Raw genomic sequence first — 23140 nt, 5'->3', positions numbered from 1 at the left:
GGGAATTGTGTGACTAGGCTGACAGATCTGCAGAGTACAAACTAAAAGTGAAGGACAAAAGGCAAAAAGCATCTAAAAAGTAAAAGTGGTCCCCAACTATTGACATGGACATCATCTTCTTCAACACACTTGATCAAAATTAAATGACAACTCCAGATTCGCCACGTAAAACACAGAATAACAACTCACGAACACAGATCCACAAATAAAAATTCCAAATCTGAAATCAAACACCAACACTGTAACTCCGCATACCGGTCAACATGAAAACGAATCGAAACTCAAACTAGACTTTGCATGCAACGATTTACTTCACAATCAAACAGTTCCCGATTGTACTAACTTAGAGAAAATTACGACGAAAACAACAACAACCGATTTAACACTTAAAACAACCAGAAACTCTAGATCTAAGCTAATTAGGCAGAAGGAAAAGAGATCAGCGAGGTAAACTGAACAGAAAACAATTTCATAGCATAAAACAAGTTCGGATCTGCAAACAAAGTAGTTCTAAGCCGTGAAAATCAAAAGCAACACAGATCCATCGTGAAGAAAAATAAGAAATTTAAACTACGAAAGCGAAATAAAAGTGTTTGCCACTCCGGGCGATGGAACTCCTAAACTATGATCTTGCTGGCTGGAACGAGGATGACTGGAACTCCGGGAGCTTCTGGAACTCAGGTAATCATGGTTGTGTTGAGGAATGAGAAACTGGACTGGGCTGAAGAACTGAACTACCGAGAGAAATCTACCTAAAAGTGATGATGGTGAAATTAGATATCCCTTTTTCTCTCCAAGGGGGTTCCTTTTATATGGAGGCTTACCCTTGATTTTAGGGTAAATCCTTATTGCAAGATGACTCCTTTGCCCTTAATTGTGGGTAATCAGCCTCAGCTATCCGTCTTCTCCATCTCGAACCGTTTTAGCATGTATACTGATCAGGATAGCAACATCCTGACACCCTTTTCACTTGAGTTATTCCGAAGCTTCCCTACTGGTTAGAACACTCAACCTGCACGCTTAAGCAACTTGTTTTGCAGATAAAGTTCAAATATGCACATCATACTGACCAGTAACCAAGGCCTAAAATACGACTTATCATAGCCCCTTAGACATTACGCATAATATTACTTTAAAATCAAAGATCTTGTCCATTTTTAAACTAAAATAAACCAATCCTTAATATTAAAAATTTAAAAGCTACCAAATTATGTTGTAATTTACTAAAGCATAACTAATCAATATTAATAGGCATAACTAATTAATATATATATTTGTTAATTTAGAAAAAACTAAAACGTGAAGTATTTTTAACTAATCAATAAAATGTGTATTATACTAATATGGGCTAACCCACTAATTAATTACTGACCAAATATTAATAAAATTATATTACGTTATTTTCATATCTTCTTCTCCTAGCTGTTGAAACGCTGCGCTTCTTTTAAGTTTTCTATCTCTGTGTATTTTTACATCTCTTCCCCTTCCTTCCTCTTTTTTTCTATTTTGATAAATATAAAATGATTTAGACTTGAATGCAATAAATCAAAATTTGAAAAATGTATTGATATAGTTTTAGTATAAACTTAAAAATAAATGTATTTTTCTACTGCAGTTTATGTTTTGTAGTACTATTGGAGATAGACTAATGCGTTAATAGTTGTCATTAATACGACTGCATTAACAGGCTAACTGAGACGCATAAGAAACCACAAGAGCAAATGCGTAAGAATAAAATTATCAATATGTTACATGCCCAAATCATTAGAGTTTATTTAAATTTAACGTCTAATTTCTAAAAAAAGTAAAAATAATGTCAGAAAAATATTAAAGCACTAAAATTTACTCCCGTTACATTCCAACACTACATTATTTGAGAAATCAAGTGGAAAAGATACTCCACGTCTATATGCAATGAAGAAGAAGACAACCACCAATTACTGTTACACGAATATAGATATGTGTCGCCTAGAATTCAATTGAAGCTGTTTAATGAAATAATAATTTCAACTATAGCTTGTGTCAAGAAAACTAAAGATTGACGCAAGAACAATATTTTGGTACCATGGTCGTAAATAAGAGAAATTTCAAACACTGCTAAGATGTAACCAACATTTATGGAATTTAGCTATTATGATAATACATGCTAAGAGCATGCGGTGAGACGACATCCGTCCGTCCGTCCGTGCCAGCGGCGCGGCATCGCCTGCTCGCCGCTGCGCTCTTGCCGCTGGCGCGGCGCTGCTTGATGCATCGAGCACGTCCGTGCCAGCGAGCAGCTGATGAGGCACGTTCTGATTGGCCAACGATATTTCCGTTGGATTTTTTTTAAATACACACATTTATCATCCATTTTTCACATCAAATCATCTCCCATCCATCTCTCATTCATATTTTTTCATACAAATTATCTACATATTCCTCTCTCACTCAAACCCTCTCAAATGGATTTCACCAATCTCATTGCGGAAGCGGAGCACGAAGAACAAGAATACTATGAACAATATTGTGCCGCCTATGAAGCCTATGTCACCGTGAATACCCCCGCCCCTCCTCCTCGACCAACTAGATCAACTCGCAGCTACATCCATCGTGACCGGGAGGGAGCCAACGAAAGGCTCGTTGCCGACTATTTTTCCGACCAGCCGCGGTTTCCGGAAGATTACTTTCGGCGCTGTTTTCGCATGTCAAAACGCTTGTTTATGCGTATTGTCAACACATTATCCGCCCATGTTGAATACTTTTAAACAAGTACAGATGCAACCGGTCGGCAGAGTCTCTCGGCGTTGCAGAAGTGTACGTGTGCCATCCGACAACTTGCTACTGGGCAAACGGCTGACCTCTTCGACAAGTATTTGCATGTCGGTGAGTCAACTGGAATCCTTTGCCTTAAAAATTTTTGCGACGACGTTCGTTCAGCTTTCGGTGAGGAATTCATTCGGGCACCCACCACCGATGGTTGCCAACGGTTGCTTCGTCTTCACGAAACAGTCCATAGTTTTTCCGGTATGCTTGGCAGCATTGACTACATGCATTAGAGGTGGAAGAATTGCCCGACTGCTTGGAGGGGGCAACACTTAAGCGGTCACAAAGGCGGCGGCCAAACACTTATCCTTGAAGCGATCGCCGACTACCGCCTATGGATTTGACATGCATATTTTGGTATTGCCGGATCTAACAACGACTTGAATGTGCTCTATTCTTCACCACTCTTCAATGATGTTTTGAATGGTGTAGCACCGGCGATCGGCTTCACCGTCAACGGAAATGCATACCACATGGGTTACTATCTCGCCGATGGTATCTACCCAAGGTGGTCGACTTTCGTGAAGACGCTCAGCAACCCGCAAGACCCGAGACGGATTCTTTTTGCGGAGCGTCAAGAGTCCGCTCGGAAAGACGTCGAAAGAGCTTTTGGGGTCCTTCAAGCCCGATTCAGCATTGTGAAGGCCCCGTCTCGACTGTGGTACTTGAAAAATATCGCCGACATTATGTACACGTGTATTATCTTGCACAACATGATTATAGCTGACGAAGGACCGATGGCGGCTAGCTTTTACGACGAGGATGAAGCCGGATGCTCAACCGCGAGGTCTCCCCTATGCTGAGGTGTGCATACGACGGTGAGCGAGAGGATCGAAACAAGGAACACAATGCGCGATACCCGAGCCCACATTGAGCTACAAGAATACCTAATCAAACACATTTGGGCGAAATTCGGCCACGAGTAGTGAGGTTTTTTTTTTATTTATGAATTAATTATTTAATTAGATTTAATTATGTACTTTTTAATTTTTAGGATTTTAATTATGTATTTTTTAATTTTTTTGTAATTTGTAATAGTATTCCGGATATTTTTAATGCATTTTTATTTTGTGGAAATGTTTTTATTTAAATTGAATAATAGAATGGTGGGACCCTTAAGCTTGTCCTTGCGGAAGAGCACGAATGTGGGTGTTGTGCTCTTACCTAAGAGCATGGAGTAAAAGTGGGTCCGGGCCCACATCCGTGCTCGTTGGCAAGAGCACGGATGGGGATGCTCTAATAAGAACATAAAATAAAGCAAAAAACTGTATAAATATCTCGAATATGTCCAACCTTAACTCCATCGATGTTACAGCGACAAAGAAGGAACTGAAGATAATGATTTTATTATTTGATTTAGAGATTATATAAAAATTTTAACAAGAATATGATGTGAAAGTTAATAATCTCAATTTGTTGTTTTTCAACTTACGGTTGTTGGAATTTGTTTGACTCTTTAACCGACACGTTCACTAAATGTAGTTGGTAGACAATAAGTTTGGTCATCCACATCTATAGTTGAAGTTGAAAATACCAAAGCATTCACTCAATTTTAAGACCTTCTTTGTACATTTTATTACTCCCAAAATCTCTATTAATTCAAGTGAAGCATTATTCTACTTAGACCCCGTTTTGAGGCACATAACTGAATTTAACACAACGTGCAGCAGTTAGTGAATAATCTAAAATGAAGGTTCAAAATTAGTTAGGCATCTACATAGACATTCGACTAACGAAAATAAGAAGAAAATACAGAAAATTTGGAGGCTCCAAAAGTGTGTACACGACTACTCAAACTCTCGTACTTACCTGAGCTCGCTCTAGTCAGGCGATAATACTCTAGACGGCTGGTCTTGAGTGTTACCTTTATAAACTGGTACGAAATTCCAAGGACGAGCAACAAGTAAAGAGGAAGCATAAATGCCAAGACGAGCGCTTTTCTGTGCTGAACGAAGATCAAAAAGAAGGCGGACAAGAAAGCAGAGATGACGAACAAGATGGAGAGTAATAGAGCACACATTGATATCCTCAGGAGACGCGGCAACATGAAAAATTCGCGTTCTGGGAAGTTGGACGAAATGATGGACCAAAAACCTAAGATGCTCAGCGTTGAGCTAGACAATGCCAAGACTTGGAATATGATGAAAATTGGGAACCATTTGTTCTTCAATAGCATAGGTATCCCCGTCACTTGGTCAAACCCCCCAGGGGGAGCAAAGGCAGCAGCAAACACCAACGTCAGAACTAGTGTTGAGATAAGCATGCAGGATTCTGCTGTTTTCTTCGTGTATGCTTCGCTTGTTGCCAACATTTCCGTATGCTCCTTCCAGAATAGTTCTTCGGGTGTATATCCCTTTTTGTTTCTCATCTCCTGATAATAAGGTGGGACAGTGTTCTTCAATTTCTGCAAGTCACTCAAGTTAATACTGATGATGCATTTTGATTCTCCAAAATAAGCTATTAGTTACCTCAAACCAAGCGATCGCATTTTGCATATGAACATCGTGCTCGCCAACAACCTCCAGCCCCTTAAGACGCTTGGATGTTGATTTCGCAGCTGAATGCAAAAGGTTGTTGCCATCTTTGTCTTGCAAGACAGCGTTGAAGTCTTTAACGAACCTTGCCTTCTCGAGGAGTTGAAGGATATTCTCTTTTCGATGGATAACAATGATGTGAAAGATAGAGTATCCGTGCTTGTCATCCGTGTGTGCTAAAAGATCAGGGTAATCAGTTGTGATCATCTTTATAAGATCCAGGTTGCCTACTTTTGCTGCCTCGTGTAGAATTAACGGAGGACTTTTCATCAACTGCAGCACCCCATTCCTTCCCAAATCTTGAATATTAGTCCACAGCTTCTCGGACAAGCAACGAAGAGCCTTCCTCTTTTTACCATCTCCTGTTTTCCATCATCACATAAATCAACAACATTGTAGAGCTAATGTTGGATGCTATGTGAAATTAATATTGTGATTTAGGTGAGTGCCTGATGAGATATCCATTTGACACAGAACGTGTAGAGCTGTTCGATTATCGACACCCTTCATTAAGGCCAGACTTGATCTCATTTCCAATATTCTCAAAGCAACATCTGCAGAATGAGATATACTAACATTAAGATGAAAATAATACTAAAAGTAGTATAATGAGAAGTGAGGAGAGGAAAGAGATTTCGTCGTACCTAACATTTTGCTGCTTATAGCGACGAGCAAGATATTAAACCATTGTTCTCTGGATAAACCTTTGATCTCAGTGACAGTAGTCAGATAATACTCAACTATTTCTGTTTTTCCGAAGGAGATGGCAAGTGCAAAGGGCGTCGTCCCATAAAAGTTTGATAGATTGGCGATGAATGGGTTGGCCTCCATCAGTATACGAACGAGTTCAAGGTCACCAGCCATTATCGCATAGCAGCACGGTGTGTAGCCATTGCCATCGTACAACTCTAACATCTCCCATCCCACCATTTCGATGAGTTGGCGTACGAACTCTCTGTGTTTCCCAGAAACAGCTAAATGAATAGCTCTGTCGCTTTGTTCCGTTATCTCAATCCAACCTAACTTTTCATCTTTGTTCAAAAGAATTTTAGCTTCTTCCCAGTTGCCTTTTGTTGCAGCTCTATACATTGATTGGTGATCAGGATTCTCTGTTCACATCATCTTCATTTATGTTGGTAACAACTTTAATAGCCAAAATTGTTTTATTACATGAATTTTGGTCTACTTCTACTTTGTTACATAATCTTAGAAAATTGCACAGCACCCCCTTAATTTACTTATCAACTGATGTAAGAACATTTTTCTTCAAATGATGAGGCTACACTATGATTTTTGTAGTTTTGATATGCAAGTCACGCATCCTATATCACAATTAATTATAACTACCTACTCTATCCGTCCCACAATAAAAATCTATTTTTCCTATTTCGGTTTGTCAAGAGTCTCTTTTCACTTTTTCGACCTCACATATTCAACTAATTCAATACAGTCACATTTTATTATAAAATCAATATATAAATATAGACTCATATTCCACTTTTTAAATTCAATTTTCTTTATATTTCTTTTAACCCGTACGGACTCCTTTTTGGGGGGGCAGGGGAGTACAAACAATTATGAAGGCAAAAAAAGGTAGAGAAAATTTGACCTTCTTCAGCATCTTCTTCTTCTGCTGCTGCTATGTTGGCGGTGTGTTTTCCAGCTTCAATATTCGTCGATGATATTTCTGTAAAACCAACTGAAAATATGAGATGTTTAAAGTTTTCAGAAAATCACAATCTCAAATACATAGACAAGAAAAAATTGGCCGGAATTCGAATTTCAAAATCATGATTTGTAGATGTCAAGATTTTAACTTTTTTTATTTATTTATTTTTATTTACAGCATATTATATGAGACAGAAGAAAAATGTGACCTTTTGCAGTGTGATGTTGATCATGGATATCCTCCATATGAGAGGTTGTTGGCATAGAAATTGAGACATCATTATCTATTGAGTGATAATGAAGAAGTGAGAATTTTTATGTTTTGAGAAAAAAATACAAGAATAACAGAGTGACCTTTCAGTTTCAGAAAATGAGTCGACGATGGTGTTGGAGCAAGTTGAGTTTCCGGCGGCTGATCGTCCTTTGCTTCAGTCATCGTCGGTGCTTCCGGAAGAGAAGAAGTACTTTGTGAAGTCTGATATTCATTAAATTGTGTGGTTGGAATAGGAATAGGAATAGGAATAGGAATTGCGATATCAATTCCATCTTCATTATTCATTGCTAATGTTTTGTGTTACTAACTAGTAACTACTCCATTTATATTAATCAATTTAAACGTGCCCAACTATTCTTTTTCTCTCAACTATCAATATCTACATTGCCTAAAAGAAAGCTTATATTGATTCAAGTTGGTTGCTGATCTAATTGCTTCAAGCAACCGAAAAAACATTTTTTAATCTCGCAAAAATAAGAAAAATTGTCTGGGAATGAGGAACAATATATAATACAAATTCTAAAAAGTGGCGTCTGATTGTATTGTAAAATTACAAAAATAATTTTGCTTTTTTAACATTTAGGTAAATGTTGATGTGTTATTTCCCGTAGGTACACAAGAAGATTGGAGGAATTTTTCATAGCATTAGGCGCCTAGCAGACTAGGTTTACTGCACTGCACCACTTGTTGGTTCGTCGTTCCGCTTGTTTTTCAGGTTGATAATTAATATACTCCCTCCGTCCCATAAAAATATAGACAATGAGTATGATACGAGAATTAAAACAAAATTGGTAAAATAATAGAGAGGTGGAAAATAGTATGGTAAAATAATAGAGAGAAGGAGAATGGTAATTATAGGGTTAGTGGATAGTGGTACCTACATTATTAAATTTATATAATTTTCCAAAAATAGAATGCACATATTTTTATGGGACGGACGAAAATGGAAAGTGCACATATTTTTATGGGACGGAGCGAGTATATAATTCACACAAGAAGTTGCATACTTGTTGCGGGCAGTGTATGTAATGACGGATCTATGGGATAGGATGGTGCGGACACCGCTTCCCGATAAATTCAGAACATGATTTATTTTTAATTATGAATCCATAACAAAGCAACAAAAAGACACTCCCTTCGTCCTATAAAGTTTGTCTCAGTTAGACCCGACGCGTGATTTAATAAATTGTTTAACTTTGTCTCAGTTAGATTCCAATTGGAGCAAACTTTGTGGAACGAACAAAAATGGTAAAATAAGACAAATTTTGTAAAATAGAGAGAGTATGTTTTCAAGTATATATATTATATATATATACCCGCTAACAAAGAAAATCTTAAGCACCCAGAGTTTGGTAGAAGTCCCAGGGGAAGCACAATTGTGCCTATCCAAACTATCAATATGAGACCTAGCACCGACAAGTTTCCCAATATCATATTCTTGTGCATTGAACTATTGTTCTGCATAAATTTTACTAGTACTCCCCCCTCATAAAAGATGTCTCACTTTCCTTTTTTTAGTTTATCTCATTAAAGATATCACATTTCCATATTTAGAAAAAGTTCTCTCTCATAATAATTTAAATATTATATTTTATCTTTCCACCTAACATACAAAACAAAACCTCCTAAAATCTCGTGTCGTCCTACAACACAGATACTGGAAAATTCAATAATAATAGTAAAATTTAAAAAGTACATTAATTAAAAAAATTTACATTAATTTAAAAAAATCTAACGACGTGCAGTCCTTCGCGCCCACAACTCTTCAATTAAATCCTTTTGGAGTCAAATATGAGCATCCACTTGGCGCATGTCGACATGTGCCTTGAGGCGGCCGACTTCATCGTGAGGTACCCCCCTTCGTACGTTGGGGGCGGCCATGTCGTGGCTTGGGCCGGCTTCATTAGCATCGTCATTGGCCCAACTAGTCAGTTGTACACCTTCATCTTCGACAATCATGTTGTGCAGGATAATACATGCGTACATTATATCAGCAATGCAGTTGACATGCCACAAACGCGTTGGACCCCTAATTGCCGCCCATCGAGACTGAAGCACACCAAATGCGCGATCCACGTCCTTGCGCGCCGACTCCTGCCATTCCGCAAAGTAGGCCTTCCTCTCATCTGATGCGCATCTGATCGTCTTCACAAAGACGGGCCACCTAAGGTATATCCCATCCGCCAAGTAGTAGCCCATATCATGCTGGTTCCCGTTGGCGATAAAACTGATGGCCGGACCGACGCCCTGGCACTGCTCGTTGAAAAGGGGCGAGGAGTTGAGGTCGTTGTTCGACCCGGCTACCCCAAAATATGCATGCCAAATCCATAGCCGGTAATCAGCTACGGCCTCGAGGATCATCGTGGGATTCTTTCCCTTGTAGCCGATCGTGTAGAACCCTTTCCAAGCAGCGGGGCAGTTCTTCCACTCCCAATGCATACAATCTATGCTGCCCAACATCCCGAGGAACCCATGCTTCTCCCCGTGCATTTGCATCAGATCCTGGCACTCTTCAGGGGTAGGGCTTTAAGATACTGATCACGGAATATTTCAATGACGCCATGACAGAAATACTTCAGATAATCCAGGGCAGTCGTCTCACCGATGTGGAGGTACTCGTCCCACATGTCTGCCGCGCCTCCGCAAGCCAACTGTCTGATTGCCGCAGTGCACTTTTGTATAGGTGTGTGATCGGGTCTGCCTGCCGCATCGTACCTGAACCGGAAACACAAATATCGACGCTCCAAAGCATCAACGATACACATAAACACTGCCCTACGCATCCTAAAACGCCGCCTTAAAAGAGGCGCCCCAAACCGCGGCTCCTCCGCAAAGTAGTCTTCATATAGCCGCTGATGTGCAGCTAAGTGATCTCGATCAATCACTGCTCGTCGGTGGACAACGGGTGGAGGTCGAGGTACCGCCGGCTGCAAGGCCCTTTGTATCAACCGGTTTATCTCGCGGGACGTATAGGCCTCCAACTCTTCGTTCATTTTCCGTTCGTACTCCTCAGCATCCCCACCACTACCACTACTACTACCACCCGCGTTACTCATTTCACGTTGTTGTTCTTGTATAAAAATTAAGATGGAGAGAAAACTCGTTAAAACAAGTGGTGCGAATGAAAATGACGTGCAAATCGCGTATATATAGTATTTCGAAAAATTTAAAAAAAATTGAGCTGACCGATCGCTCGCCGATCGAGAGCCTGCAATGGCGGCCAGCCGACCGGTGAGCGGATCGGCCAACGCCAGAAAATCGGCGTCGGGTCGCTGATTTTTTCGCCGAAATGGCGCTCGCCGGTTCCAATGGTTCGGCGAGCGGACCGGCTAGCTCCGGGAATCGGCTAGCCTGTCCGGTCGCCGCCTTTGGAGATGCTCTAATAGAAAGTTGGTAGAAAAAGCTAGTAGAAATGAGTACTCCTACTACTTTCATTACTAAAAGTAGCACTTCTTTCGTCCCAACGAAGATGACCTATTTTCATTTTTAATTTGTCCCAACCAAGATGGCTCATAACAAAAAATAGAAACACTTTTATACCCCGTCCGGCATTAGGAGTCCCAGTTGAGTTGAGTGCGGGCTTTAAGAATTGTTTGAGTGTTTAATAATTGGAATGTGTGATAATGGAATGTGAGACCCATTTGCATTATTATTTGCTTTATTTTTTAGATGTGTTTTTACTTGTGTTTTTTTGTGTTTTATTTTATAATATTTTTATTTCACTTTTTATGGATATGTCTAATCGAGACTCCTAATGATGGAAGGGTGAAAATGGTTAACCGGGACTCCTATTGTCGGACGGAGGGAGTATCTACTTTATTTTTTTTCCTATTTTATTTTCTCTTCACTTAACAAATAAAATAACATTAAATAAAATCCAATATCGTCAAAGAATGGATCATCTTTGTTGAAATGGAGGAAGTAAAAATAAATGAGATAATTAAGGGGGCATATGGAAAAAAAGAAACTTAAACGATCAAAAGCGGACAGAATGAGTATTTGAAAGGATAAACTAAACTAAAGACCCACAGTCCATACAGAAAGTTGGAAGGTAGGAGGACTAGGGTAGGGAGTGTTAGAGTGTCCACAATGGAGCCGCGGCCCGCGGCTCGGTGCGCGGCCCCCATTGCAGAGAGCCGAGAGGCGGGGCGCAGGGCCGAGAGCCGAGGGCGAGCCGCGGCCCTCCATTGCAGCGGGCCGCGTTTCGCGGCTGGGCCGCGGATTTTAATTTTTTTTTTGTAAATTTCGAAAATTCTTTATAAAATACTACACTTCCATTCCATTTTTCCAACTCCATTTTACTTCCATTTTCCTCCAATCTTTCCAATATTTCCTTCCAATTTCAATTCAACCTTGCAACTATGGATTCCGACGATTAACAATTCCAACAAGCGGTAGATCTGGAGTTCCAAAACCTTGTTGCAGCGGTGCAATGTGAAGCCGACGAGGCGGAAGATGCGGCGGAGGCGGCGGCTGAGGCGGCGGCGGCGGCGGTGGCAGTTCCTCGGCGACCGTGATCATGCCGGGGCTGACCGCCGGTTGATGGAAGACTACTACAACGAGAACGCCCGTTATCCGCCACAGGTTTTCCGTAGGCGATTCAGAATGTCGCAAAATCTCTTCGTCCATATAGCGACGTGTTTGGCGTAGTGGTTTAAGTGCTTCAACTTGCGATATGATGCCACTGGCCGACCCGGCTTGTTGACATACCAGAAGTGTACGATGACAATTAGGCAGGTTGCCTATGCCGGGCCCGCTGACATGTTCGACGAATACCTACAGATGGGCGAAACGACTGCCCTACAAACGTTGAGGCAGTTTTGCAGGGGCATTAAGGATATCTTCAAAGGGGAGTATCTACGGAAGCCATCGGCCGATGATTGCCAGAGATTGATTGATATGCACGGGACTGCACATCATTTTCGAGGGATGTTGGGGAGCATCGATTGCATACACTAGGAGTGGAGGAACTGTCCGGTGGCTTGAAAGGGGCAGTTCACTTCTGGTTTCAAAGGCAGACATCCCACGATGATTCTGGAAGCCATTGCTGATTACCGATTGCGAATCTGGCATGCGTATTTTGGGGTCGCTGGATCGAACAACGACATCAACGTTCTACGATCGTCACACCTGTTCAATGACGAGAGCCGGGGTGAGGGTCCGCAAGTTAGATTCATGGCCAACGGCACTCAGTACAACATGTGGTACTATTTGGCCGATGGGATATACCCTCGCTGGCCCGTGTTTGTGAAGACGATCCGACAACCCGTTGGGCCAAAGCAAACATACTTCGCGAAAAAACAAGAGGGTGCTAGGAAGGATGTTGAGCGAGCTTTTGGTGTACTCCAAGCGCGATAGGCCATTATACGGTGCCCGGCTCGACAATGGCACGAAAATGATGTCGCAGACATCATGACTGCATGTATCATATTGCACAATATGATAATAGATGACGAAGGAGTTGCTGCAGAGCGATGGACACCGGAAGATGGTGCTAGTTCGAGCTCGGGTATTGCCATGGAGCCCCTGCAGATGGGTGTACCACGTAGTAATGAATACTTGATCCAGCGGTACACCGATATGCGGAGCCAAATATCGCATACATCACTGCAGGCTGATATGGCTGAAGAGGTCTGGAACCGTAGAAGGGGCGCCGCAGAGTGATATGGGTTTTCGGGTTGTTTTTAAATTAGAAAACTTTCGTTGTATAATTTTCCTATTTTAATATAATACAACGAAGTTCTTGTTACATTTGTTTTTAGGTTGTGAATTTTTTTATTTACAATCCAAATTATTTTATTTTTATTAAATTTATAAATATCATAAATTTAAAGTCTAATAAAATTTAATATAGTTAAATTAAAAATAACATTAAAAAAAGTGAACAAATTTTTTTTTTGAGAGGGCCACATTTGGTTGCCCTTGTTGTTTTTGTTAAATTTTGTTAATTACTATTGCAGAGGGCCACAAGAGAGCCACGAACTGTGGTCGGGCCACATTTGGTTGTGGACAGCCTTACAAACAATTTTTAACTTATTTGATTAGTGGACCCATTAACAATGCAAGTCCAATCCAGAATAGCTTTACCTATTTTCACTTAATTTTGCTTTTCATTTTGAATACATGTTCAAAATCAAAGCATTTTCAACCAAATTTCTCCACACCAATCGTCTCCTCTTCCCCTTCCAGCTTTCTCTACTCCGCCGTAGCCTCGCACTCATGTCAACCGCCACCCTTAAGCGTCTGGGTACTCACAACGGAAGCTTCCACTGCGACGAAGTCCTTGTTGCATGCATTACTATAAATACTATAAGTAGCTCATGCATGCAACGTGAGCACGAGACACACATGCAATATTGTGTAGTTAGTGACGTGGCATTAGTAATGAACTGGCATGGACCAATAGGAAGGAGGCAGTGACGTGTTGCTGACCAATGAGAAGGAGGCACGGGGATGACAGCTCATGCGGAGGAGAAGTGAAGTGAAGATGAGCTAAGAGGCAGAGTATAAATATAGCCGTAGCCGCTCTCTTTTGGTTTGTCGTGAATATTGTGAGTTGTATGTTTGTTAAGCTCCGATCGTGGATCGCGAGCTCCTCTTTGCTTCTATTTCGATTGTAGAACATTATCATTGTTAATGCAATCCATTCTATTGATCATTCAAGTGTTGAGATCTGCGTTTTATCGCTGAGTTCGGCAACGCCGAACTAAGAGAGGAAGACCGAGAAGAGGTCACTGAGCTCGGCAGTGACGAGCTAAGATAGGCCGACCACGAAGAAGTCACTGAGTTCGGCAGTGACGAGCTAAGATAGGTCGATCGCGGCGTAAGATCGTAACAATTGGTATTCAGAGCAATCGATCTCCGGACGTCGGAACGGTGACTCGAGGAGCAGAAATGGAGAAGAAGATGATGGAGATGATGGAGCAGAGAATGCATGAGATGCGAGAAGAGCATGAACGCAAAATTCTGGAATTGACGCAATCAATTGCGGCGATTAACTTGCAAAATCAGAAATATAAGGAAATGGAAACTGGCGAGGGTAGTAGGGGAGGAAATCGGTATGAAAATGGAACCGATTGGGGAAGATCAACGCGGTATGAATTTCCTAAGTTTGATGGTGACGGTTTTGAAGGGTGGATGATGCGAGCTGAATACTTCTTCCAAGTAGCCAAAGTGCCAGAGGAAGAGAAGGTTAGAGTAGCTGCGATCCATTTGGAAGGGAAGGCATTGCTGTGGCATCGAGGTTTTGAGAGCTTACATGGAAATATGGCATACGCTGACTGGCCGTGTTATAGCTCCTCCCTAGCTGCTCGCTTTGGTGCTCACGCATATGAGGATCCATTGGCTGATCTCAGGAACCTCAAACAAAAAGGTACGCTACAAGATTACATGGATAAGTTTGATGAATTATATCCTAGAGCTGGAATTAGAGAGGATCAAGCATTGAGCTTCTTTTTATCTGGTCTAATTGATGAATTGCAAATGCCTGTGCGTATGTTTAGACCTAAGGCATTGTCTGAAGCTTACTCTCTAGCTAAATTGCAAGAGCTTACTGTTAGAGCTTTAGGTGTTAAGGCTAAGGTTAATCAAAACCATGTGCAAGCTAACAGTAGCTACTACTCCAGTAGCAAGCCTATGTCTGTAACTGCTACTAATAAGGTTGGAACCGTGAGTAATTGGAGTGGAGGTAACAAAGAGAGTAACAAGTTTGGAGGAGTGAGAGCTAGCACAAACTTAACTCCTAAGGAAATGGATGAGAAGAGAGCAAGAAAAGAATGCTTTTGGTGCACTGAGAAGTTTACCCCAAACCACCAGTGCAGCAAAAGGAGATCTTATGTGGTTCAGTTACTGGAAGTAGGAGAAGTAGAGAATGGTGAGGTAGAAGAGAAAACTGATGAAGAAGAAGTAGAGGAGATATCTGAGTTACAGCTCTCATTACATGCGGTCTGGGGAAAGGAAGGGCCTCAAGTAATGAGGATTAAGGGCAGATGTCAGAAGAAGATCATAAGAATCTTGATAGACACTGGCAGCACTCATAATTTTTTAAGTGCTAAAGTAGCACAGAAACTTAATTGCAAGCTGCTTCCTGTTACTTCAAAAGCTGTGGAAGTGGCAAATGGGCAAATCCTACAGTGTAATCAGAAGTGTAGCAGATTGGAGTGGGAGATGCAAGGATCTCAGTTTCAAGCAGAAGTTTATCTCATAACCTTAGAAACTTATGATCTCATTTTGGGGGGAGAATGGTTGTCTACCTTGGGTGAGATTCAGTGGAATTTCAATAATCTCAGTATGGTTTTCAAAATTAATGGTGAAGAAGTGAAGCTGCAAGGGGAGAGATGGTCACCAAAAGCTGAACAATTAAATTTCCTGCATATACTGAATCCAGGAGAGGAAGATGTGAATGGAAGGAAACTGAATCAGTGGATACCAGAGGTTGAGATTGATTTAAGCTGTTGCTACGAGCTCAGTGTGGAAGAGATTTGGCCAAGCCTACAATTGATTCTTGAAGAGTATACTGAAATATTTGAGGAGCCTAGAACATTGCCTCCTCAGAGAGAGCATGATCACAAAATAATATTGAAAGATGGTGCTGATGCAGTAAACATGAGGCCTTATAAATATGCTGCACATCAAAAGGATGTAATTGAGACTATGATTGATGAAATGTTGAAGGCTGGAGTTATAAGGCATAGTGAGAGCCCTTTTGCAAGCTCTATTGTGTTAGTTAAGAAGAAAGATTCCACATGGAGGATGTGTGTGGATTATAGAGCTCTAAATGCTATAACTGTTAAAGATAAATATCCCATACCAGTGATAGAAGAGCTGTTGGATGAGTTGGGAAGAGCAGCCTGGTTTTCTAAAATAGATCTCAGATCCGGCTATTGGCAAGTGAGAATGAAGCCTGAGGATATCTATAAGACTGCTTTCAGGACTCACTCAGGGCATTATGAGTTTCTAGTCATGCCATTTGGCTTGACAAATGCTCCAGCTACCTTCCAAAACTTGATGAATACCATCTTTAGAGGTTACTTGAGAAGATTCATATTGGTTTTCTTTGATGATATCCTCATTTACAGTAACAGCCAAGAAGATCATGAACATCATCTAAGGTTGGTTATGGAACTGATGAGAAAGAACAACTTGCTAGCTAAAAGAAGTAAATGCACTTTTGGGTGTAGAAAAGTAGAATATCTGGGCCATGTTATATCTGATAAGGGGGTCTCCACTGATGAAGGAAAGATAGAGGCAGTTAAGCAGTGGCCTCAACCTAAAAATGTCAAGCAGGTGAGAAGCTTCTTGGGGTTAACTGGATATTACAGAAGGTTTGTGCATAATTATGGAGTGATATCTAGGCCACTGATTGATGTGATCAAGGGAAACTTATTCAGATGGACCCCGGAGGCACAAGAAGCCTTTGAGAAACTTAAATCAGCCATGATTACTGCTCCTGTGCTAGCCTTGCCTGATTTTTCTAAAGAGTTTATAGTGGAGACTGATGCATCTGGGATTGGGATTGGAGTTGTGTTGATGCAAGATAAGCATCCTATAGCCTTCATCAGCAAGTCTCTATCTCCTAAATATCAGAATTTATCAGTGTATGAAAAGGAATTGTTAGCCATTTTGATGGCCATCAAGAAATGGTGTCACTACTTACAGAGCAAGAAGTTTGTTATCTTAACTGATCATCAAAGTCTTAAGTACTTGATAGAGCAAAAACTGACTACTCCTACTCAACAAGCTTGGATGACTAAGCTAATGCAATTTGAGTATGAGATCAGATATAGAAAGGGCAGTGAGAATTCAGCAGCTGATGCATTATCCAGGGTACCTGAGGTGATGACCTATGCACTGACTTCCCTTGTAATTCCTCTGGAGTTAATTGCAAAGATTAAGGATTCATGGAAAAAGGATCCTCTGATACAGAAGTTGATAAAAGAGAAACAGCAGAATACAGATCTCCATCCCAAATTCACTTGGATCAATGAAGAGCTAAGAAGAAAAGGGAAGCTGATGGTGGGAAATGACTTGAATTTAAAGGCTCAGATTTTGTCCATCTTCCATGGATCTGCTTTGGCTGGCCATTCTGGAGTATTGGGAACTTTCAAGAGAATATCTGCTATAGTGTATTGGCCAAAATTGAGGAAGGATGTTAAGGAATTTGTCAGAATGTGTATCACTTGCCAGAGATATAAACCAAGTAACACTTCCCCAGCTGGTTTACTACAACCGCTTCCCATACCTGCTGCAATCTTTACAGATATTTCAATGGATTTTATTGAAGCTTTACCAAGTTCTCAAGGCTATGATACTATATTTGTGGTGGTTGATAGGTTGAGTAAATATGCACATTTTATGGCCCTATCTCATCCCTTCACAGCAAAGAAAGTGGCTGAGATATTCATGGATTCAGTTTTTAAGCTCCATGGAATGCCTATGAAGATTGTGAGTGATAGGGGGGCTATTTTTGTGGGGAGTTTCTGGAAGGAATTTATGAGTTTATTGGGTGTTGAGCTGCTCTACTCCACGGCCTATCATCCAGAAACTGATGGACAAACCGAGATAGTAAATAAAAGCTTGCAATGCTATCTGCGGTGTGCCATGGGTGAAAAGCCACATACTTGGTCACAATGGTTGGGGTTAGCCGAATATTGGTACAACACTACCTATCATTCTAGTATTCAAATGACTCCTTTTGAAGCACTGTATGGGTTTGAACCCCCCCTGCATGTACCCTATCTGCCAGGTGACTCAAATGTTGAGGCAGTGGATTTAGCTTTGAGAGACAGAGAAGATATGCTTGCTATACTCAAGAGAAATATTCAGAAAACGGCTGACCGAATGAAGAGGCAAGTGGATCAACATCGAACTGATAAAGAGTTTGAAATAGGAGAATGGGTTTGGTTGAAGCTGAGAGAGTATAAGCAGAAATCTATCAGAGGAAAGCATCACAAATTCGAGCCTAAGTACTTTGGGCCTTATCAGGTTCTAGATAGAATTGGTGCAGTGGCATACAAGCTCAATTTACCATCTTCGGCCACAATCCACAACGTGTTCCATGTTTCGCTATTAAAGCCGGCTTCTCCACCATCCGGCCCTATCATTGAATTACCGGATGTGTCATATATAAATGATGCCATTCCTCAAGCCATTTTGGATAGGAAAATGGTAAAAAGACAGAATCGTGCAGTAACCAAGTGGCTCATCCATTGGGAAGGGAAGTCACCGGCCGATGCTTCCTGGGAGTTCGCTGATGTAATTCAGGCTCGATTTCCCTGGTTCCTTGAGGACAAGGAACCCTAAGAAGGGGGTATTGTTGCATGCATTACTATAAATACTATAAGTAGCTCATGCATGCAACGTGAGCACGAGACACACATGCAATATTGTGTAGTTAGTGACGTGGCATTAGTAATGAACTGGCATGGACCAATAGGAAGGAGGCAGTGACGTGTTGCTGACCAATGAGAAGGAGGCACGGGGATGACAGCTCATGCGGAGGAGAAGTGAAGTGAAGATGAGCTAAGAGGCAGAGTATAAATATAGCCGTAGCCGCTCTCTTTTGGTTTGTCGTGAATATTGTGAGTTGTATGTTTGTTAAGCTCCGATCGTGGATCGCGAGCTCCTCTTTGCTTCTATTTCGATTGTAGAACATTATCATTGTTAATGCAATCCATTCTATTGATCATTCAAGTGTTGAGATCTGCGTTTTATCGCTGAGTTCGGCAACGCCGAACTAAGAGAGGAAGACCGAGAAGAGGTCACTGAGCTCGGCAGTGACGAGCTAAGATAGGCCGACCACGAAGAAGTCACTGAGTTCGGCAGTGACGAGCTAAGATAGGTCGATCGCGGCGTAAGATCGTAACAGTCCTCGGCTGCTTCATGATCCGCCTCACCAACAAGTTCTCCCAAGCTCACATCGTCCGCTCCCGCGACCCCAAGGTGCGTTTTATTCCGGGATATTTTATCCGCTGCGGCTTCTGTTTGTGTAGCTGACCTGTTTGATGAAATGCCTGTGTTAGGTTCTTGAAACTCTGGACGCTGTGCTGGATGTGGGTGGGGTTTACGACCCCGCCAAACACCGCTATGATCATCACCAGAAGGGTTTTGAAGAGATTTTTGGTCATGGCTTTAATACTAAGCTCAGTAGTGCTGGTCTTGTTTACAAGGTAATCTTCCCCTTTTCGGGGAATTTTTGCTTTGCATACATGTCGTTTCAATGTGGTATATAATTTGCACATTTTTTATATACAAAATCTCTTAGTTTTGTTCGATTGTTTTAGTTTGATTATTGCTCTTTTTGTTTGTGTTTGTGTTTCTAACTTTCTTATTTGTAGCATTTTGGGAAAGAGATAATTGCTAAGGAGCTTCAAGTTGATGAAGACCATCCCGACGTTCAGCGGTTGTTTCTTGCAGTTTACAAGAACTTCATGGAGGTTATTCATCTCTTGGCATTTTCTAGAATCTTGTTTTTGTTCCTTAACATTTTCAGTTTTCGTAGTTATTTTCTATGAAGGGTTATACTAGTTTGTGTCCCAATTTTGTTAACATTTTCTGAAAAATGTCTGCAACTTTGATTTTATGTCTCCATCTCCCCTTTTCTAGCAAAGGAACCCTAACTTTCAATTTTTTTCTAACTAATCCCTACTCTGGTTTTTTCTAACTAATCCCCAACTTTCAGTGTTGTTTCTTAAATGTTCTCAACTTTCAGCCTTTCAATAAAAAGGTCCCAATGTATAGCGGTTTCATATGATGATCTAGACTCTAGCAAGATGAATCAATTTTCCATCAACAGGTTTTATATAGTGGGACATGTTGTAGATATAGAGGTTCAGCCTGTGTTGTGGACACAATTCACGTTTAACCCTTTAAAGGATGGTCCATTCTACTCTATTTTTGTCCTTTTTGGTTTAAAAAGGTTGATTTTTAGTGGATGGTGTAATGTAGTGCAATGTGCATCTCGTTGGAGGGTTGCCCCTTTGGAATTGAATTTCAAAGATTCTGGCGATGGAAATGACCAAAGCGTAGAGATTTGGAATGTTCCAATAGAAATAGTAGCAGGGTTTTATAGTTTTGATTTCTATTTCTTCGAATGGTCTTAATGTCTTTTCCTTGTCTGATTCTACGTTCTACCATTTATCCTGTTGATAACAGGCGATCGATGCCATTGATAATGGAATCAATCAGTACGATACAGACCAGCCACCGAGATATGTGAACAATACACATTTGTCCTCACGAGTTGGGAAATTAAATCTAGACTGGACAGATCCTGATCAGTCGTCTGAGAAGGAAAATGGAGCCTTTGAACAAGCAATGGCTTTGGCTGGCCATGAGTTCATGGATGTAAGTTTTGAAAGTGCATAAGAACGGTGCCTTTCTTGCTTATTTACCTTTTACCATTCTTGGGTAACAACTAATTGTTTTGATTGTGGAACCTTATCTTGAATTTGCACGTGGATTAGACATTGCTTCTGTCAGTAATTCTAACAGTTACTATTTTTTGTTCAGAATGTTAGATCTCTCGCTCGATCATGGCTACCAGCTCGGTCAATTGTGATGCAGTGCCTTGAGGCGAGGCTTGATGTCGATCCTAGTGGAGAAATTATGGTCTTGGATCGGTTTTGTCCGGTCAGTATTTTACCAGCCCTCACAGTTGTAGAATTTTTTGTCCATCACCTACCCCAAAGAATTCAAGAGCTATTGTTCTTTGAAATGTGCACATATATTTTAATCCATTCAAATTCATAGTTATTGAATGAAGAGAATGAGATAATCATGTATGGAATTGAATCATTGAACAAAATAACCCTACATTAATACAAGAACATCATAAGTCATAAGCAATTAGATGAATCTGGAGCAAACCCTGGTTGGAACTAAAGCAGTCAACTTCAAGTACTATAGCTCCTTCATATCTGATTCAGTTTAATTAGTCAAACTGCCAGAGATATACATTTTTATTCTTTTATGATAGTACAAACATAAAGTGTAAAGGCCGTGTCATAGCGAACTCGAATCCAAGACTTTTGGTCTCGGGTATTAACCACTCTACCATTAGGCCAAGACATGCACAAAAGATGTATACGTTTTGTTGTCAAGCATTATAACCTCTTGTCTTAATCATCCCCATTTTTGTTTTTAAAAGAGGAGCACTTGTTCAAGTGTTTCTATCTAGTTCAATTTGAATATATATTATTGAACCATTATGTTATACTAAGAGCTAGACCATTGGTAGCAATGATCAAGTATAGATGCTAGGGTTTTCTGCTTTATTGTTAATTTCATAAAGTTTTATTTTCTGCAGTGGAAACTTCACTTATTTGAGCTTGAGGAGGAGATGAAGATTAATCCTCCTATTAAATATGTGCTTTATCAGGTTATTATGAGTTTTCCCTTTCTGTCCATATATCTTTCTCTGTTCGCCCACTTGTTCTTTTCTTTAACTTGCATCTACATGTACACGGAATCCTTCTTAACACCATGTATACACGATTGCATCATGTGGAAATGTACTAGGATGACCGAAGTAAAAGTTGGCGAGTCCAGGCAGTGGCAATGGCACCCGATAGATTTGAGAGCCGCAAGGCACTTCCTGCTCCATGGCGTGGGCTGAGAGATGACGAACTGTCTAGGGAGTCAGGGATTCCTGGGGGCGTTTTTGTCCACATGAGCGGTTTCATTGGCGGAAGTCAGACCTATGAGGGTGCACTTGCGATGGCGAAAGCAGCTTTGAAGCTCTAATCGTGAGAAGCAGCAAAATGTAATCCGGTTTTACCGTTATCGCATCGTTCTCCTTTAGGGCATACTGGTCTTTATTTCTTGATGATACATTTCATTTTAAGAGGCTGGACAGTTATAGGGGAAGAGAAGGCATTTAATCTTGAGAGACTCTTAGATTATTCATGTGATGTCATATTGCTGAACCTTTATAGTCTATATTCTCCAAATTTTTTAAGGATGGTATAATTTTTATTAATGTTAGAATTTTGTATTTCGTATTATTGTTTTTACTAGAACAGAAGCTGGCCGTAAATTTACTAGAAAGGAAAATAATAGTAATATATATATGCTCGCATTTGTGCACGTGTGAATGTGTGTGACCAATTACAATTGATTGATTGTGTTAATCTATACTCCAAGTAATGGACAATTAATCATAACGAGTACGCTAGGATCTAGCTACGCTAATCATATCTTGCCAATTCATCTATAACAATCATGATTAAGAAAATAAAACATTTGAAAGCTTATAATTTGCTACTCATTTCTTTTATCGATCGAATCCGTGGTTGATGATTTTCTTGGTATAGTATTATGTGGCTACATATTTCCCAACACCGCATTTAAATAATTGAAGGCATATCATCCCATCAAGCTGTATATACAGTTCATAGGTATGATGATTTTTTAAATAAGAGGATATGAATTTGATTAATACTTAAAAAATTTATATGCGAATTTTAGAATGACTTATTTTTTAAGTAGGATTCACGATTTTATTGAATTTGACATTGAATATACATTACTTAATCCTTATGAAAATTACTTCTACTTGAAATTGACTACTTATAGGAGCCATTTCATACGTATATATGGATAGCTTAATTCATTTACTAGCGGCATGCGATGAACCTATGCATTTTTCGTTCAATGTTATAAATCATGACAAAAATAAAATAAATTTGAAGTGTAAAACATTTAAGAAAACCTAAGACACCAATGTCATGGTCTCACAAGGTTAGAGAATTTTCAAACTATCCCATATCAGTGTTCATAGAAAACTGAAATCACTATATAAGCCTCATGAGCCTCTCCCCTATTATCAATTAGTTTTAGGATGAAACTTATGAATTTCTAT

At 40.4% G+C, this 23140-nt stretch overlaps 2 protein-coding genes across 4 annotated transcripts; one reads left to right on the top strand and one right to left on the bottom strand.

The window, feature by feature from the left end:
• Positions 1 to 4475: 4475 nt before the first annotated feature.
• Positions 4476 to 7581, bottom strand: LOC121810288 (putative ankyrin repeat protein RF_0381). Of its 3 annotated transcripts, none has more exons than XM_042211080.1 (7): positions 7362 to 7581; positions 7217 to 7291; positions 6949 to 7026; positions 5984 to 6448; positions 5789 to 5893; positions 5274 to 5701; positions 4476 to 5209 (listed from the first exon to the last, which is right to left on the bottom strand). In XM_042211080.1, exons 1-7 carry the CDS (start codon positions 7564 to 7566, stop codon positions 4535 to 4537), a joined length of 2031 nt encoding a protein of 676 aa, XP_042067014.1. In that variant the 5' UTR covers positions 7567 to 7581; the 3' UTR covers positions 4476 to 4534. The 3 variants fall into 3 exon arrangements, with proteins under 3 accessions (XP_042067014.1, XP_042067015.1, XP_042067017.1); XM_042211081.1 differs by having other exon boundaries at positions 4476 to 5176; XM_042211083.1 differs by lacking the exon at positions 7217 to 7291.
• Positions 7582 to 13362: 5781 nt separating this feature from the next.
• Positions 13363 to 22114, top strand: LOC121811185 (MYG1 protein-like). The gene is made up of 8 exons (XM_042211988.1): positions 13363 to 13563; positions 19150 to 19221; positions 19302 to 19448; positions 19617 to 19715; positions 20434 to 20625; positions 20791 to 20910; positions 21587 to 21658; positions 21799 to 22114. The coding sequence occupies exons 1-8, from the start codon at positions 13405 to 13407 to the stop codon at positions 22021 to 22023; spliced, it is 1086 nt and encodes a 361-aa protein (XP_042067922.1). The 5' UTR covers positions 13363 to 13404; the 3' UTR covers positions 22024 to 22114.
• Positions 22115 to 23140: the final 1026 nt, after the last annotated feature.

Source organism: Salvia splendens, chromosome 7 (assembly GCF_004379255.2).
Source record: "Salvia splendens isolate huo1 chromosome 7, SspV2, whole genome shotgun sequence".
Classification (NCBI taxonomy): Eukaryota; Viridiplantae; Streptophyta; class Magnoliopsida; order Lamiales; family Lamiaceae; genus Salvia; species Salvia splendens.
The sequence above is the reverse complement of the archived record's forward strand: the minus strand, read 5'-3'. Positions and strand labels throughout refer to the sequence as shown.